Source organism: Chanos chanos, chromosome 3 (assembly GCF_902362185.1).
Source record: "Chanos chanos chromosome 3, fChaCha1.1, whole genome shotgun sequence".
NCBI lineage: Eukaryota > Metazoa > Chordata > Actinopteri > Gonorynchiformes > Chanidae > Chanos > Chanos chanos.
The window spans coordinates 11205028-11219109 of NC_044497.1; the positions used below are offsets into that span (position 1 = coordinate 11205028).

Below are 14082 nucleotides of genomic sequence, written 5' to 3' on the forward strand. Positions count from 1 at the left end.
GTGCATGTGTCTGCCTGTACGTTTGTGTGTGTGTGTGTGTGTGTGTGTGTGTGTGTGTGTGTATGTGTTTGTGTTTGTGTGCATGTGTCTGTCTGTATATGTGTGTGTGTCTGTCTGACTGTCTGTGTGTGTCTGTGTGTGTGTGTCTGTGTGTGTGAGTGATCACACCCAGGGACTGTCCCAGGGGCTAAATAACAGGCATGCTGCTGTGATAAACCATTATCAACTCAAATTCTGACGCCATGCGTGAAACTATTACCAACTGAGGGTAATGTGTCTCCATTGGCTCAAAGTGGTACCATAATGACACTCACAAGAACCTTCCATTTTTGCAAACACAGATGAAAACAGTTAGGGCAGACAAACAAAAACTCTCACGTACAGCTGCCACATACAATACAAGGAGGAACGTGTGTGTGCCAAAAGCTTCCAAAGGGAAAAAGGCACATTTCAGCTGGGCAGAGGGTGGGAAGAATGGACAGGAATGTTCCTTGCCTACGATTTCCCACGAGTCACTGGGAGTGTTTGGCATGCCATGTCATTGGAGGAGTTGTGAGAATGAACAGCTTTGGTCCAACCACCTTGAAGTAAGCAGTAACCATGGAAATAAAGCCAAAGATGGAACAGCCACACATCTGTGGGTCCCATAACTTTGGCCTGAGATCACAGCCTACTCTATCAATCACAGCACCGGCCATGTAAAAGCTGGATAAGGCCATTCTTTGGGTTGAGTAGCTTAGTCTTGAGTGGTCACTTCAGATGTTTTTTCTCTCTTGTATGTTGTATAATGCTCTTCCAAAGCGACTTATGTCTGTGAAAATGCGATATACAAATAAATTTTACTTACTTACTTACCAATGTGAGAATACCCATCAGTTGTCTGGTAATTTCTTTGAATTAAGAACCTAGCGTATCCATGGCTAAAATATTTCAGACTGGATTTTGCAGCACAGTGGATGACTACAGGGGTATTTACAATTCTGAGAGAATTCTGTATATAGACACATAATTCCTTTGAGTCGGGGGACGACGGGATAGTTTAAATGTACAGTGGCTGAAAATGGGCAACACAGAGAAAGAATGAGAGCGAGAAAGAAATAAACAGATGAACAAAATTCACATCAGAAAGGTATTAAGTAGGCAGAGACCATCTGCCAAAATCAACTACCCATAACCCAGCACAGATCAATTGTGATCCCAAATAAAATGTGCCACAGTTCTACAGTGGAGCTGATTAAAGATTTTAGGAAAACCACCGCGTCCTGTGAGCTGTGCCCCTCCTCCTTGGCATCGCTCCGAGCATTGGTCTAAGGCTTTGGATGGCCTGATCACAGCCAGTTCACAACACTCCCGTTTCCTGAAATTCAAGCCTGGCTTCCCGTGTGAGGTCAGCAGTGCTCAAACACCCTCATCTCAGCACACACACACTCCAGACTGTAATCAGCTTTCTCTGTTTGTCAATCATCCGTTTCCCTTCATCACACCACAACACAATGTATGCATCACACAACACACCTCATTAAAGCATATTGTCACTGCTGATTACTCCAAAGACATTTCTTAAAATTGCTTACAGAATTCAGCAGGTGAGCTTTTGTTAAAATGTGTTTTTAAACTCTTCATACATAAATAAGGTATTTCAGAAGAGGGCAAGTTCATGTATGCACATATTTCTCAGGGTACTTGACTATGACTTGACCTTCTTCAACGGCCTCGTTGAACCTCCCCTTTCCCTGGCCCGCTCCGCCTCCACCTCCACCTCCACCTTCATCTTCACCAAGCCCACTGTCGCTCTCCCCTCTCTCCCAGGTGAGCGGGCATGTCCCAGCAAGACTCACACACTGTGATCCCTCTGAGATAATCTGAGGTATGTCGCCCCAGGACATGAATACTGCTGCAAGACACATTCCTCATCACCAGTGCATGAACCAGGCAGCCACAAGGTAAAGATTGATGATAATATAGATGGGCAAAGAGGGGGGGGGGGGGCGTCTTATGAGACAAACGGTTATTTATAATTCTACGCATTCTCCTTTTTGCTGGTCCTGCAGATAACTCAGCACCAAAAAAAAACAAAACCAAAAAACCCCCCCACTTATTAAGACAACAGGGACTTAGACATGCCCGTACAGTTAAAACAGAAACAAAAACAAACAGGTGGCCTTTAATGTCGAAAGCGGAAAGTTATTTACAGTCGGTGAAAAAAATCAAAAAGGGAGGGGAAGTGAGCTTTAAACTTCACTAGATTTTGGTTTTAGACAATCTGAGAAAAGAAAAACCAAACGAAACAGGTGAGGGCCTTTGTAAGGAGGTAAAAGACGTAGAGCGTTAAGATGTAAATGTGGGAATGGAGTGACAGATACAGACACACACTGAGCAAACATCAGACACGAGGCATTGTCTGCAGTCTCTATTCTGTTAACTTAGACACAGAGGTGTAATGCGCAGAGAAATCATTAGCTGGATTACAGGCTGGGATGATGAAGGAGTGTGTCTAAAGACAGCATATCGTTGATTAAACGCTATAGAGCCTCAGAGAGAATTGTGGGAAGAGTGTTGGAAGTGTGTAAGCTGTCAAGGTCAGTGAAAAAAACTAGGCTGGGGTTTTAAAAGGGGAAACTCCTGTCACTTGATTCTCTCATGTTTTCTTTCCTCCCCTCTCACAAACTCTAACACAAATATCTGCAAAGGCATTGCCTCTGTGGAGGTCAGCGTAGATGTGTTTAATGTTTGCTGGCCTTGACTTTGACGGCCAGTTAAAACTCTTCTAACCACATGGAAACACTTGGAAGATTATTAAAAAAAATGATCTCTTGTAAGTGCTTCGCATTCACTGAAAACTTGCGTGTGCCTTTTGGATGGAGTTCAACAACAATATAACTTTGATGTACAAAGTTATTGGAGTACCATATAATTATTTATCAACTGAAGCTCTCCCTCTGCTTTTACAGCGGGGGAAAGTGAATAATGTTTGGCTTGTGCTGAGTTTGTCCTTATTAGGCATCTATCGTGTCTAAAACATCACACTATGATCAGCCCTCGGCAGACTGGCCCGTAGGTTCAGTGAAAATCACGGAAATCAATGCTACCGGTCACTACATGATAACGTTTCCATGGAAACCAAATCTGTCTTCTTGGAGGGGCCCAAATCCACGTCAATCATTCAGGTCTGCGTGTAACCATGACAATGTGCACATTGTGTCCAGCCTCCTGTTCATTATGGGATTCCCTTCAGCATGCCACACATTTATGAGGGGGTGAAGCAGCCCCCCGCGCTCCCCCAGACACACACTCTCCTCAGTGATGCTAGGACCTTTGGGAAGACAAACCCCTCTCTGTTCTGAGTCTGCCCCCTGCATGGCTCCTCTCACACACTGAGTCCAGAGAACTGCATTAGAAGGGCGTTCAAAAAGAGAATCGGATGAATTCCGAAATGTTCAACACAGCAAGGGGTAAAAGCGACTTTATGCAATGAACGGTGCCAAACAAAAAAGAGCGCCTTGGGAAATAATGCCACTTTGTCTCAGTAAGTGGCATTTTCTGTCAGCCAACTGATGGAACTGTAGTTCCGAAAAACCAAAACGCTAAACACTGCTATTGTCTAAAACTGGCTTTGTTTAAAATCCTATTAACTTCATAATTTCAGAATAAACACATGTGGCAGAACACAGAATGTTGTTACAGCTGAGTGTGGAAAAGGACAAAATCATAATACCACATGTAAAATCTCAAATGGGTATCACTTGAGCTCCATGAAACGTGAAACATTTTATAGTTATGATAAGTTAACCTTCAGCATTTTGATACATCCTGGATCACGATTAAAAAAAAAGATACTATCTTATTTGAGGTTATGAATCCTGGTGTTATATATGTAATTCCTCCTACGTGTGTGGACTTTAAAGAAGCCTCCAAGTGAAGGCAGACCATATGCGTGCTCCTCTCCTACTGCAGCAGGTAACATGACAGTTTCACCATACAGCAAGTTGATCAGCTGTCTCAAGGGCAAATAGATACCATACCCAGCGCATAATTTCCATTACTGTCTTGTCTCCACTTGTCTATATGAAACATATGTGTGTGTTGTTTTTTTTTTTTTAGATTTTGTCTTTGGAGATATCTGTGTCTCGTACTGGTCATTGTGTGTGGTTGAATATGGTGTCAGGTTGGTGTCATGAATACATTCCCATTTTCTTGTTGACTCTGTGTGCCCTCGCTCACCGTTCATTAACACCAGGTCTCCTGTACTTCTTTAAGGTCCAGACCTCAAGAAGTGCAGTGAACCACCACTCTCGCACTAATAAGAACATACAAAGGTACATGTGACAATAAACATGTTCTCTAATCACCTCCAGCCAGAACAAAATAGAGCTGCACTGATCATTGTTTTCATAAATGAATGCCTTATGAGGGTTTATTGCGATCACAATGAAAACGCTTTTGCATGACTCCAATGTCACCTGTGATTTCTGGACCCTACTTATGAAATAACTCTAACTGTGATCCAAATTTATGTCTTCTTAAGTGGGTCACTTGTACCTCGTGGATCCGAACAAAAGTAGGTTATCTTAGCATCTCTGGAGCAGATTACTGTGTGATGGTTATCGTTGAATCCAGGCGCCTCGCTGCACGTGATAAATTCAACAGACGCACCTTATCATTCGTCTCGTCCCGCTAAAGCTTGAGCAAGGGACGTGGTCCAAAGATGTGTTGGCATACAGAGTTTGCAAAAATACGTTAACGACCAAAGCTGTGATTTCTTAGTACAGAATCTGTCAAATCCACAGTCAAATACATCTTAAACCGAGCAAAGCCGTTAAATTCTCAGAAAACGCAAAGAATACCACTTTATACTAAATCGAAAATTCTAAATGACAGATTTGTACAATGATTTTCAATGTATTTGTTAGAAATCTGTTCTTTGGAAATAATATATCGTGAAGTCTCACCATTGTTGAAATGAGGTCTGTCATGATGTGAAGTAAAACCAAAGCAATTCCTCAGGTGCGCAAAATTGTCCCTCAATTTACAAAACAAATCCAAATGGTTTATGACTTGCGGCAAGTGCAATATCCACAGTTAATTTAGTAGACGTCGCTGCCCAGAGTGGCAATTGGTACATAAACTCAAAAACTCTTGTGGCTTTTTTGCGATCAGAGGCGCTGTCCTTTCCCTTCCGCCAGCGGCGACTTCGCGCTGTGGAATGCGCAACAGCTGGAAAGGGACCCTGGACAGACTTGCCGCCTGCGCAGTAGTGATGGTGTAGAAAATAGTTCAGCCCACGAGGTTAACAGGCACTTCAATTAAGACATAATGAGTAGGTGTTAACAAAGACTGGTGCTACTCTTTTGGATGAAACACTTCCTCACCTCAGGAATTTGTGAGCTACCAAAACACACGTTAGTTTATTTGCTAACATCTATCACACTAGCCTATGTTCCGGCGCTTTTATCCATGCACATAAAAGAAAATAAAAATATGAAAGAGGCTTAATTATCAAGTTTATTTTGGAATATACCAGAATTCAAGATTATAAATGGCTCGGTAGGAGTCATATCATTAAGCAGGTTGTATTCATGCCGTACTGTGACTGAATATTGCTGGAATTTGATCCAACGGGACCAGAATTTTCCTTAAAACATTCAGAGGAGACTATCAATCTGTACTACAAAAAAAAAAAAAAACAGCCACAGAGGCACACTGAGCAGCTTCTGTGTACTTTCTCTTCTACCACCCTCGCTGTAGCCTACCCCTTAAAAAGTTTCTCAGCTTTGTCATATTTATGGTTAACAGGGTTTTCCTAGGTCATGTCTGGTTTGTAAGACTGGGAATACTCACCATAAACAGGAAGCATACGCATGTGCCCAGCCCTACGGTATTCTCTTTGGCTTTGGAAAATGATCTGAATAAGCAAAACCATGGCAGAGTGCATTTTTCATCTAAAGATTTATTAGTATTTCCATGAATAGAGCACGTGGGGAAGCTTTTTTATCCTCTCTTGTGAGATATAGCTATACCCATTGTTAGTTACACATAGTATTTTAGAAGTAACAAAAGAAGTAACAAAACATACCGTAATGCAGCTTATCACCAAGTCTGTGTGAATTTTTTGGAAACAATTCAAGTCTATTTAAATATTTTAAAATTATTATTATTATTATTTTATTTGATCTCACATCAGCATTAAAATATATAAATAATGCATGGGAAATGTCCCCCCTTTTTATTTTGTAAGCAATGCATGTTTAAGGTATGAGCTCCATTAGAAGGTGATAAAACAATGATAATAACATATATTACATTATGCTGTTTATACACATTTCACAAATGTTTTAAATACTAAAAACACTATATTCTGAGTGATAAATATGCTATAAATATATTATAAAAATATAATCATAAATATTTGATTAAAAATTCCTGTTGTAAAGTTTTATTAAAACCATTAAATACATTGCATTAATCACATTTCTAATGTACTGATAAGATACATAAGGTGGAACTCTTGTCCTACAGTCTCATAGACTGAAATGATATCATTCTACAATGACTACAATGTTTGCAGTCTAAAATTTGTTACAGGCATCTTATTTGATATGATAGTGACTTTGTGGCAAATGTTGTTGGATGAAGATATTTTATAAAATGTGTAAACTCTTCTCTTGTTTGACCGAAAATTTAATGAACACATGGAATTGTAGAGTGCAGGTCAGAAGTTTGTGAGCAATACAGTTTGTGGATAGTGTTCGGTCTTATACCTCAGCACAGGTGAACTCTGAAAGCTGTTGTCAGTCTACCATACAATGTCCTAAAAGAGCCATGCTTAGAGAGAGCCATCTGGAGCTCATACAGTCTTCATACTCCATAACAACCCTCTATTCATAGTCAAACTGAAGGAGTTATTAACCCAGTCAGTCAATTACCTCGGCTAACTTTTAAATGCCCTCCTCCGACTACCATTTCTAGAAACCGGTGAGAGTTCAAAGCATTGACCACTGAACCAAGTCTTATGTCATCACAATGCTATAGCAACGACAGTAACTCTCACATAGCGTGATTGGTATGATGAGAGGCAAGTTGCTATTGCATGACACCAGGACTGTCACTTGTTCTTTATCTGCTTCTCTGGGTACATAAAATCTCTCCTTAGAGCAGGTTGTTACCTCAAACTGCGCTCGTTTAATTACCTGTGCAAACGGCAGCGATGGACCAAGTATGAACCTAGAACAAAAAGAAAAGAAAGAAAAGAAAAAGAAAATGAAAGAAAAAACAACCAAGAGGAGATTGACCAGAAAAAAATTGCACACAAAAAAATAAACAGAAACGCAAAAAAAAGCATGTCACACTCCATCCACCATAGAACTCAAGCCCACAAGCCTAGAGTGGAATGCGTAATTACACTGCAATTAGTGTCCCTTTATATAAGTTACTGCCTCACTACCCAAACGAAACAGTGCCAACATCAACGAAATTTTTCTCAAAATCTGGACCCTACTGGCCTCATGCATGAAAGAGAGAGAGACAGATAGCAAGCATGAGAGAGAGAGAGAGAGAGAGAGAGAGAAGAATGGATTTCTGGATTCCCTCTCATGCAAAGGCATTGCAAAATGTCAATTATATACAGAGAGGCATGGAAATATAAAATATCATCAAACAAAAAGAAGAAAAAATCCAAAAGTGAAACGATTCTTTTTCCACACAAACAAAACAGCAGGGTTTCAATGTCTGAGAGAGGGTGCACAGCTGTGCTGATAAAATCTCTCTTTGTCTCTTTGTCTCCACATCTTCAATGCTATATGGTTCCTCTTTTATGTTTTTTTTTATCTTCTCTTATGCCCTCCTCTGTCCCAAAACAAGACCTACATAGACAGTGGCAGGAAGACAGCCCATAATAACCTATAAACGTGTTAGATTAAAGGTGTGGGGGAAGTGGTTTAGACCAGACCAGTAGCTCAAGCAACTTACACGAAGCCTTCAGAAAGAGAAAAAAAATCCATTGTACGATGCAGGTGTCCTGCAGAGTTACTTTTGCAAAAATGACCAGAATGCCATGATACTTAAAAGAATGAAGACATATCATCATTGCAACTGCTCATTATTGCCCTGTAGTGTGTATCTGTGGGTTAAAGCAACCCCACAGAGTAATTCACAGCTAGCTCGGGCCCTAAACGTATCGCTTTTTAGAGGACCGTTGCTTGGTATGGTCTGATCCATTCTCACAGCTCTGCCTTTAGAAAAAGTAAGAATGACTCCACTTCCAACGTACACACTCAGCGGATCACTGACGTCCCGGCAGGCTGTTGTTTGTTCCAGGCCTGGGCCCAGAATGCATACCTTCCACACCACAGCACCCACCCCCAGACTGCCAGAGAATGACAGAAAAAAGTAGGAGGGAGAAAGAGCGAGTACGAGCTGACTAAACTTAATCACACAGTAAAACAAAAAAGCAAAGTCTGGAAACAGTGTACGAGAAAAGGACCAATCAGTGTTTGTCTTGGTTAAAACGGTGAACTTCTCTGTTTAGAGTGATGTTGTGACAGGAGGAACATGCTTTTATCGTTTATGGCATTTTTACAATCCATGATAGACGGAGGGATAAGAGGGAGGATACCCTGTTCCCTTCATGGAAACCTTAGGATGCAATATGGAATTTCTCCACAGAGGTTTTAACTACAATTAACTCCTAAGTTGGAAGTTGGAGTTCCAAGTTGAAACAGATAATACTTATATACCTTGAGAATAAGCAACCGAGACGTGGGTCCCAAACCTCTGCTGGTGACTCTGAGCGACAATCTTTATTAGATTGTGGCTGAAAGAATATTTTATCATCATATTTAGCTGTAATTGCTGGGTGACCTTGCTTCACTGAATTTGCAAGGCCACTGGTCTTTTTGTTGTTAAGAGGTGAAAATCATATGACTGTTAACTTCATTTATGATATGAAGATGATTATGGTGTTTTGATGGTTATGTGATCGCGCGCGTGTGTGTGTGGATTGTCCATGTGATGGCTGGTGAAGATAGGTGATTGTTTCTCTCTGGCAGAACATCAAGACCAGCGGCCTCTGCGGAGGTCATGTGACTGCACGGTCATGTAGCAGAAGATTATTGAGCCTGATGACAGTGTCTGCAAAGTCCACTAGCTCCACAAAGTCAGAGGTGATGATGTTCACTCCATCCACACCAGGTTTCTGGGCTGCCACCCAAGTCATTATGGTTGGCAGGTTCCTACGGGAGAAGTAAGAGATCCATCATGAGCTTTACGTGTTTGAATAGGAGCTCGTACTAAGCTGCCTTGTGTGCGTGTGTATTTTTTCAAGGCAAAGTGGCTAAACTTGGCCGGTCTGAGAGAATTTTACAAGCATTAGTCCGGACTGTTAAATGTACTGGTCCTATTTCAGGGCACTGGGCCCGGCACAGACGGGAAATAAACTGTTACAAAACTTCAAGCTCTCCAGCGTGACTCCAATGCTCCTCTGCAACTGTCGCAACAAAACCAGGAAATGGGAAGCTTGAGCTGAATGTTTACTCTGGAATAACAAACAATCCAACTTCCACATTGAGGCACAATTAGGCCATTTCCTCCTAGACGGCAGGCTGAGTAAGGCGTCCGGTAAGACTCATAAAGACTCTTTCGCTGCAGCCTGCTTAGACACGTTCAGCTCTAATAGTCTTCTATCTCTGTGAACCACAGACGACTTTTCACCAGTTTTGCTCTACTCTCCTCTCACTCTTCGTAAAGAAACATTAGAGAGCCTAAACTGTAATCAAGACCACATGAAGCTCAGCCATACTAACATAGCTACAGACAGATGCTGAGCCATATGCCTGATATAGTGACAGACAGAAAAAGTTGGAGCAGATCTTTTTTCTCTCTTCCTCTTCCTCTTCCTTTTTCTCTTCTCTTCTCTTCTCTTCTCTTCTCTTCTGCCACGCCCCTCTCTCTCACTCTCTTTCCCTTTCTCTCATTCTTGGATGTTCTACCACCAGTCTCCGAAGGGTTTAAGATTTCATCAGGAAAGCCACAAAAGGATTCTGATGTGGGTCTGAAGTCATATATCCATATATCCATACTGCCCCCTACTGGTCATCTTTAGAAGTAGAGAAAAGAGAAACCGAGTACTCAAACATGCAAAGACACACACACACACACACACACATGCTCGGACATACACACACATATGTACAAACACGCACACGCGCACACACACACACACACACACACACACATACCCACACACAAACATGCGAGCGTGCACACACACACACACATAAACACAAAAAGTCAAACTAGGACCCCACCTCTCTACCAAGTAGTTGCGTAGCCCTCTGACGAGGCCTTGGACGATAGTCTTGACGCGGGGAGTGAGGATGGCTTGAGAGACGTGGAAGCTGCCGTACTTGGCCCGCTCACCCAGTGTCGTCTCCAGGAACTGGATGAGCTTGGTGGTGTCCGTGGTGTTAGCCCATGGGGCTGGAATTTTATTGCCGGGCCACATCACTGGGCATCCTTCTGCAGACGGGTGGTGGTAGAACACTAGAACCTGCAAAACCACACAGACAGAGACATGAGAGAACGTGCGAGTGATCTGAAAGGATGAAAGGACGTTCAAAACAACAGCAAGAGCAACGCTCACAAGGGCACGTAAATGTGACCTCTGACACCATCTGTTCATTTGCATGCAATTCACCTATCCACTTGAGAGGAAATAAGATTGATTAAAGATTTACCATTGATTAAGTAAATAAGAATAAATAGGAATGATTAAGGTTAGAACACAGCAAGAGCTATTGAACTCTGCTGCGAATCATGGAAAATAAGCCATAGACACGGACAGAGATCCTGATCCCTAAACAGCTGAGTCAAAAGGTTCACATGAGGTTATACATCTCTACTCACTATAACATGTCACATGAGTTGCCTTTTTGATTAATACAATCTATAATTCAAGCATCTTTTTTATCCTGTGCAGAAAACAAGGTTGTTATTTCTCATGTAAACTCTGGAAGGAGAGACATTTCACTTCAAATGTACTTTCCAGGTGTCCAGACTGTCAGATGCACGCACAGACACACACACACATATATATCTACACACACACACACACACACACACACACACACACAAATAAACACAGCTTTATCTATATACACACAGAAAATAAATTCATACAGCTGTGGCACCCATTCATATACACTATGAAATGTTTCATAGCGGCTGGCAGCACTGGACACTTCAAGTTGAAGACACCCTGACTACCTCCTGACTCTCTGTAATCTTCTAAACTTCTTTTCTTAAGACAGTGACACTGACTAGCTCTTCCGATTACTGCCAGAAATAGCCTGGCAGCCTGTCCGTGCTTCTCCATGCCACGTATTGATGAAGTGAAACATATACGTATCAGTTAAAAAGAAACTATGTTTCAAATAAAAAAAGGTCCGTATGTTCTATTCATAATCACTTCTGCATTGAATAATTTTACAACGAGACGGCCTCAGCCTAAATACAGTTTCCTTCCTACTACTTGCTTTGACTGAAATTGCACTGAAAGGTCTTTTAATGGCACATGACTCCATCAGTCTTCATCTATGAATATGTGCCAGTCTGATTACGAGTGTATGCTCAATAATCCTGGTTAAAAGGAATTTGCATCATTCACTTGACTGTCCATTTCTACCTCAGTAACTTATGAATGATCATATTAAACTATATCCCCCATTCACTTCAAGTTGCAGGCCCTCTTACCATTGCCTGTGCTTGGACACTGCTTGCAGTCATTTTACCTGAATGTAACATATGGTACATCAAGACGAAAAGCTCGCGTGCTTGTAGCAATATTGTTTGTTTACTTTCAGTGATCACACGCGCCCGGTTCACCTGTGCGGTGTTGACCTATATATGTCAAAAGACTGACAGGTCAAATTACCGCTAATATCCTCAGTGCACTCACCTGGTACTTATTTTCCCACAGGTAGTCAAGCGTGATGTCCTCCACCACATCAATTTTGCAGAGTTTGTGGCCAAATATCTGCTTCAACATGTTGATGAGGTAACGGTGATGCTCCTCATCCATAGCATAGTGGTGATTAAAGTCCAAAAAAACCACCTCTTTGGAGTGGGCATTCAGGAACGTATTAATGTCATTCAGACCATCACGAACTTTGTGGCCAAACAGCCCGTGAATGAAGTAGACTTCATGGCCTGGCTCGCCTGGTTTAGATGACACACGTAAGTCAAAATAGCGGATGCCGCCCTCCAGCTGCTCTTTGAAGGTAAGATTTTGGGTCATGGACCATTTCTTCATTACTTTCTTGGCAAGCAGGCGAAACACTGCGGCCAGGTGTTTGACAATGGCTTTCTGGTCAGGACCAACAGGGGCTTTCTCATCAACCCAAAAGCTGAAAGAGTCGTGGGATCCTGAAACAGCAACGTGGTTACCCATAGATGTGTCGTGGGTCAGGAGCGAGCTTATTGTAAAGTTACACGTGGAACTTCATTGATTAAACATCAGTACATGTCAATGCATAACCGTAAGAGTCCAATGTGCTGTCAGCGACAAAGTAACGAGCTGTGCTAGTGGGTCATTTTTTTCCCGTCAGTTATTAAGAAAACTATAAAAATGAATTAGGCGTGAAGTACTATTAACCCCAGGAGAGAACAAAAGAAATTCTATAATTACGTATCGTGAAGTAACTTTGTCAGATCAGTACAAAGATGACAATATTTCGTTGTCAAAGCCCTCTACTCATTAAAAAATTGCAATCATGCATATAGCGTCTCACCTGGTACCGCCAGATACTTCAATGGCATTGACGTGAGCCTGGGACAGAGAGAGCCCATCCAGTCGGCATTACCAGTGTTACCAGTTGGCCTAGTCTTCATGTTTTATTAAATTTCGCACACAGTGTCAGAACTGTAGAGTGTGATGCCTACTCCACACCCTTATCCATGCGAATCCAGGATGGCGCGCCTCTTGAAAAGTCATCTTGCTCTCACAATACCCGACACTTGTAGTCATAAGCGATGCGCATTGTGGTGTCTCGAGGAAGACACATTTCTACTAACGACGATAATCAGCTTAGATCGCAATTACGGTCTTTGTCGTCCTCCTTATCTCCTGTTCGAGTTTAAAATCCATTGGTCATTGGTGTCTCTTGGTTATCCCGCCCTCTAACCCACATTTACAACCACAAAGAACTGTGACAGATGGACATTCACGAGACCACTCCAATCATTAGCGAGACCTCAACGTGTTTTTGGCATGCCTTTAAAAATGAAGGATTTTCTAATAATGTCGTTACGAAAACGGCGTTTAAGTGCTTGTGCGTCTAAGTAAACAATTTAACACTCTTACTCACAGTTAGTTTGCGACAAGTTGACTTAAAGAATACTCATTTTGTCTTTGATTAACTGCAAGTGGGTTAACCTTGCATTTCATGTTACAGTTAATACATTTCAATTACTTTTAAATTTACCTTTACAAATGCATACAATCAAACAGACTTGTCCTTTTAACTTAAATTCCAGTTGTTAATCTTTGGCCAGTTGTGGTGGGCTTGCATGTGTCATACAATGGTGAAAGCTCCTTGTCTGAACAGCGAATTTAACCCCACTGGTACAAAAGAATCTTAAAAATGATCATTCTCAGGAAGAGCATCAACAAAATGAACACATGTAAATAACACATATTTGCTTATGATGTGCTTAAAATATATTAGTTAACAATATTTTTTGACTGTCCACTTCATGCACTGAATACACAATACAGAAAGCTTTTTAGAATTAAACTGAAATACCCCTCAATCAAATGAACTTGGCATACTTGAAATAAACTGTAAATACAGGTGAAAGGTACTGCTTTTCAACACAGCAACCTTTTGGTAGAGTAATGCCTTTGCACTTGTCTACTCTTGACCATCTTTCTCTGTTTCTCACTATGTACCTCTCTCTCTCTCTCTCTCTCCCTCCCTCCCTCTCAGATAAGTTTACAAGTGCACACCATACAGTGACACATGCATTCGTTTACCACACAGACTACAGGAACTTCCTGTGCGAAGGGCTCTATGTGGAGTGTGACTCAGT

General features: G+C 41.6%; 2 protein-coding genes across 2 annotated transcripts in view; both read right to left on the reverse strand.

The window, feature by feature from the left end:
* Positions 1 to 4973, reverse strand: part of phldb2b (pleckstrin homology-like domain, family B, member 2b) — a 33126-nt gene extending 28153 nt beyond the window's left edge. Inside the window, exon 1 of the mRNA XM_030769014.1 lies at positions 4950 to 4973. Within this exon, the coding sequence (XP_030624874.1) occupies positions 4950 to 4973 (24 nt within the window). The remainder of the gene's footprint in view (positions 1 to 4949) is intronic.
* A 4100-nt stretch (positions 4974 to 9073) lies between these two features.
* plcxd2 (phosphatidylinositol-specific phospholipase C, X domain containing 2) lies at positions 9074 to 12882 on the reverse strand. The gene is made up of 4 exons (XM_030769758.1): positions 12783 to 12882; positions 11951 to 12417; positions 10302 to 10543; positions 9074 to 9227 (listed from the first exon to the last, which is right to left on the reverse strand). Exons 1-4 carry the CDS (start codon positions 12880 to 12882, stop codon positions 9074 to 9076), a joined length of 963 nt encoding a protein of 320 aa, XP_030625618.1.
* Between the last annotated feature and the right edge of the window lie 1200 nt (positions 12883 to 14082).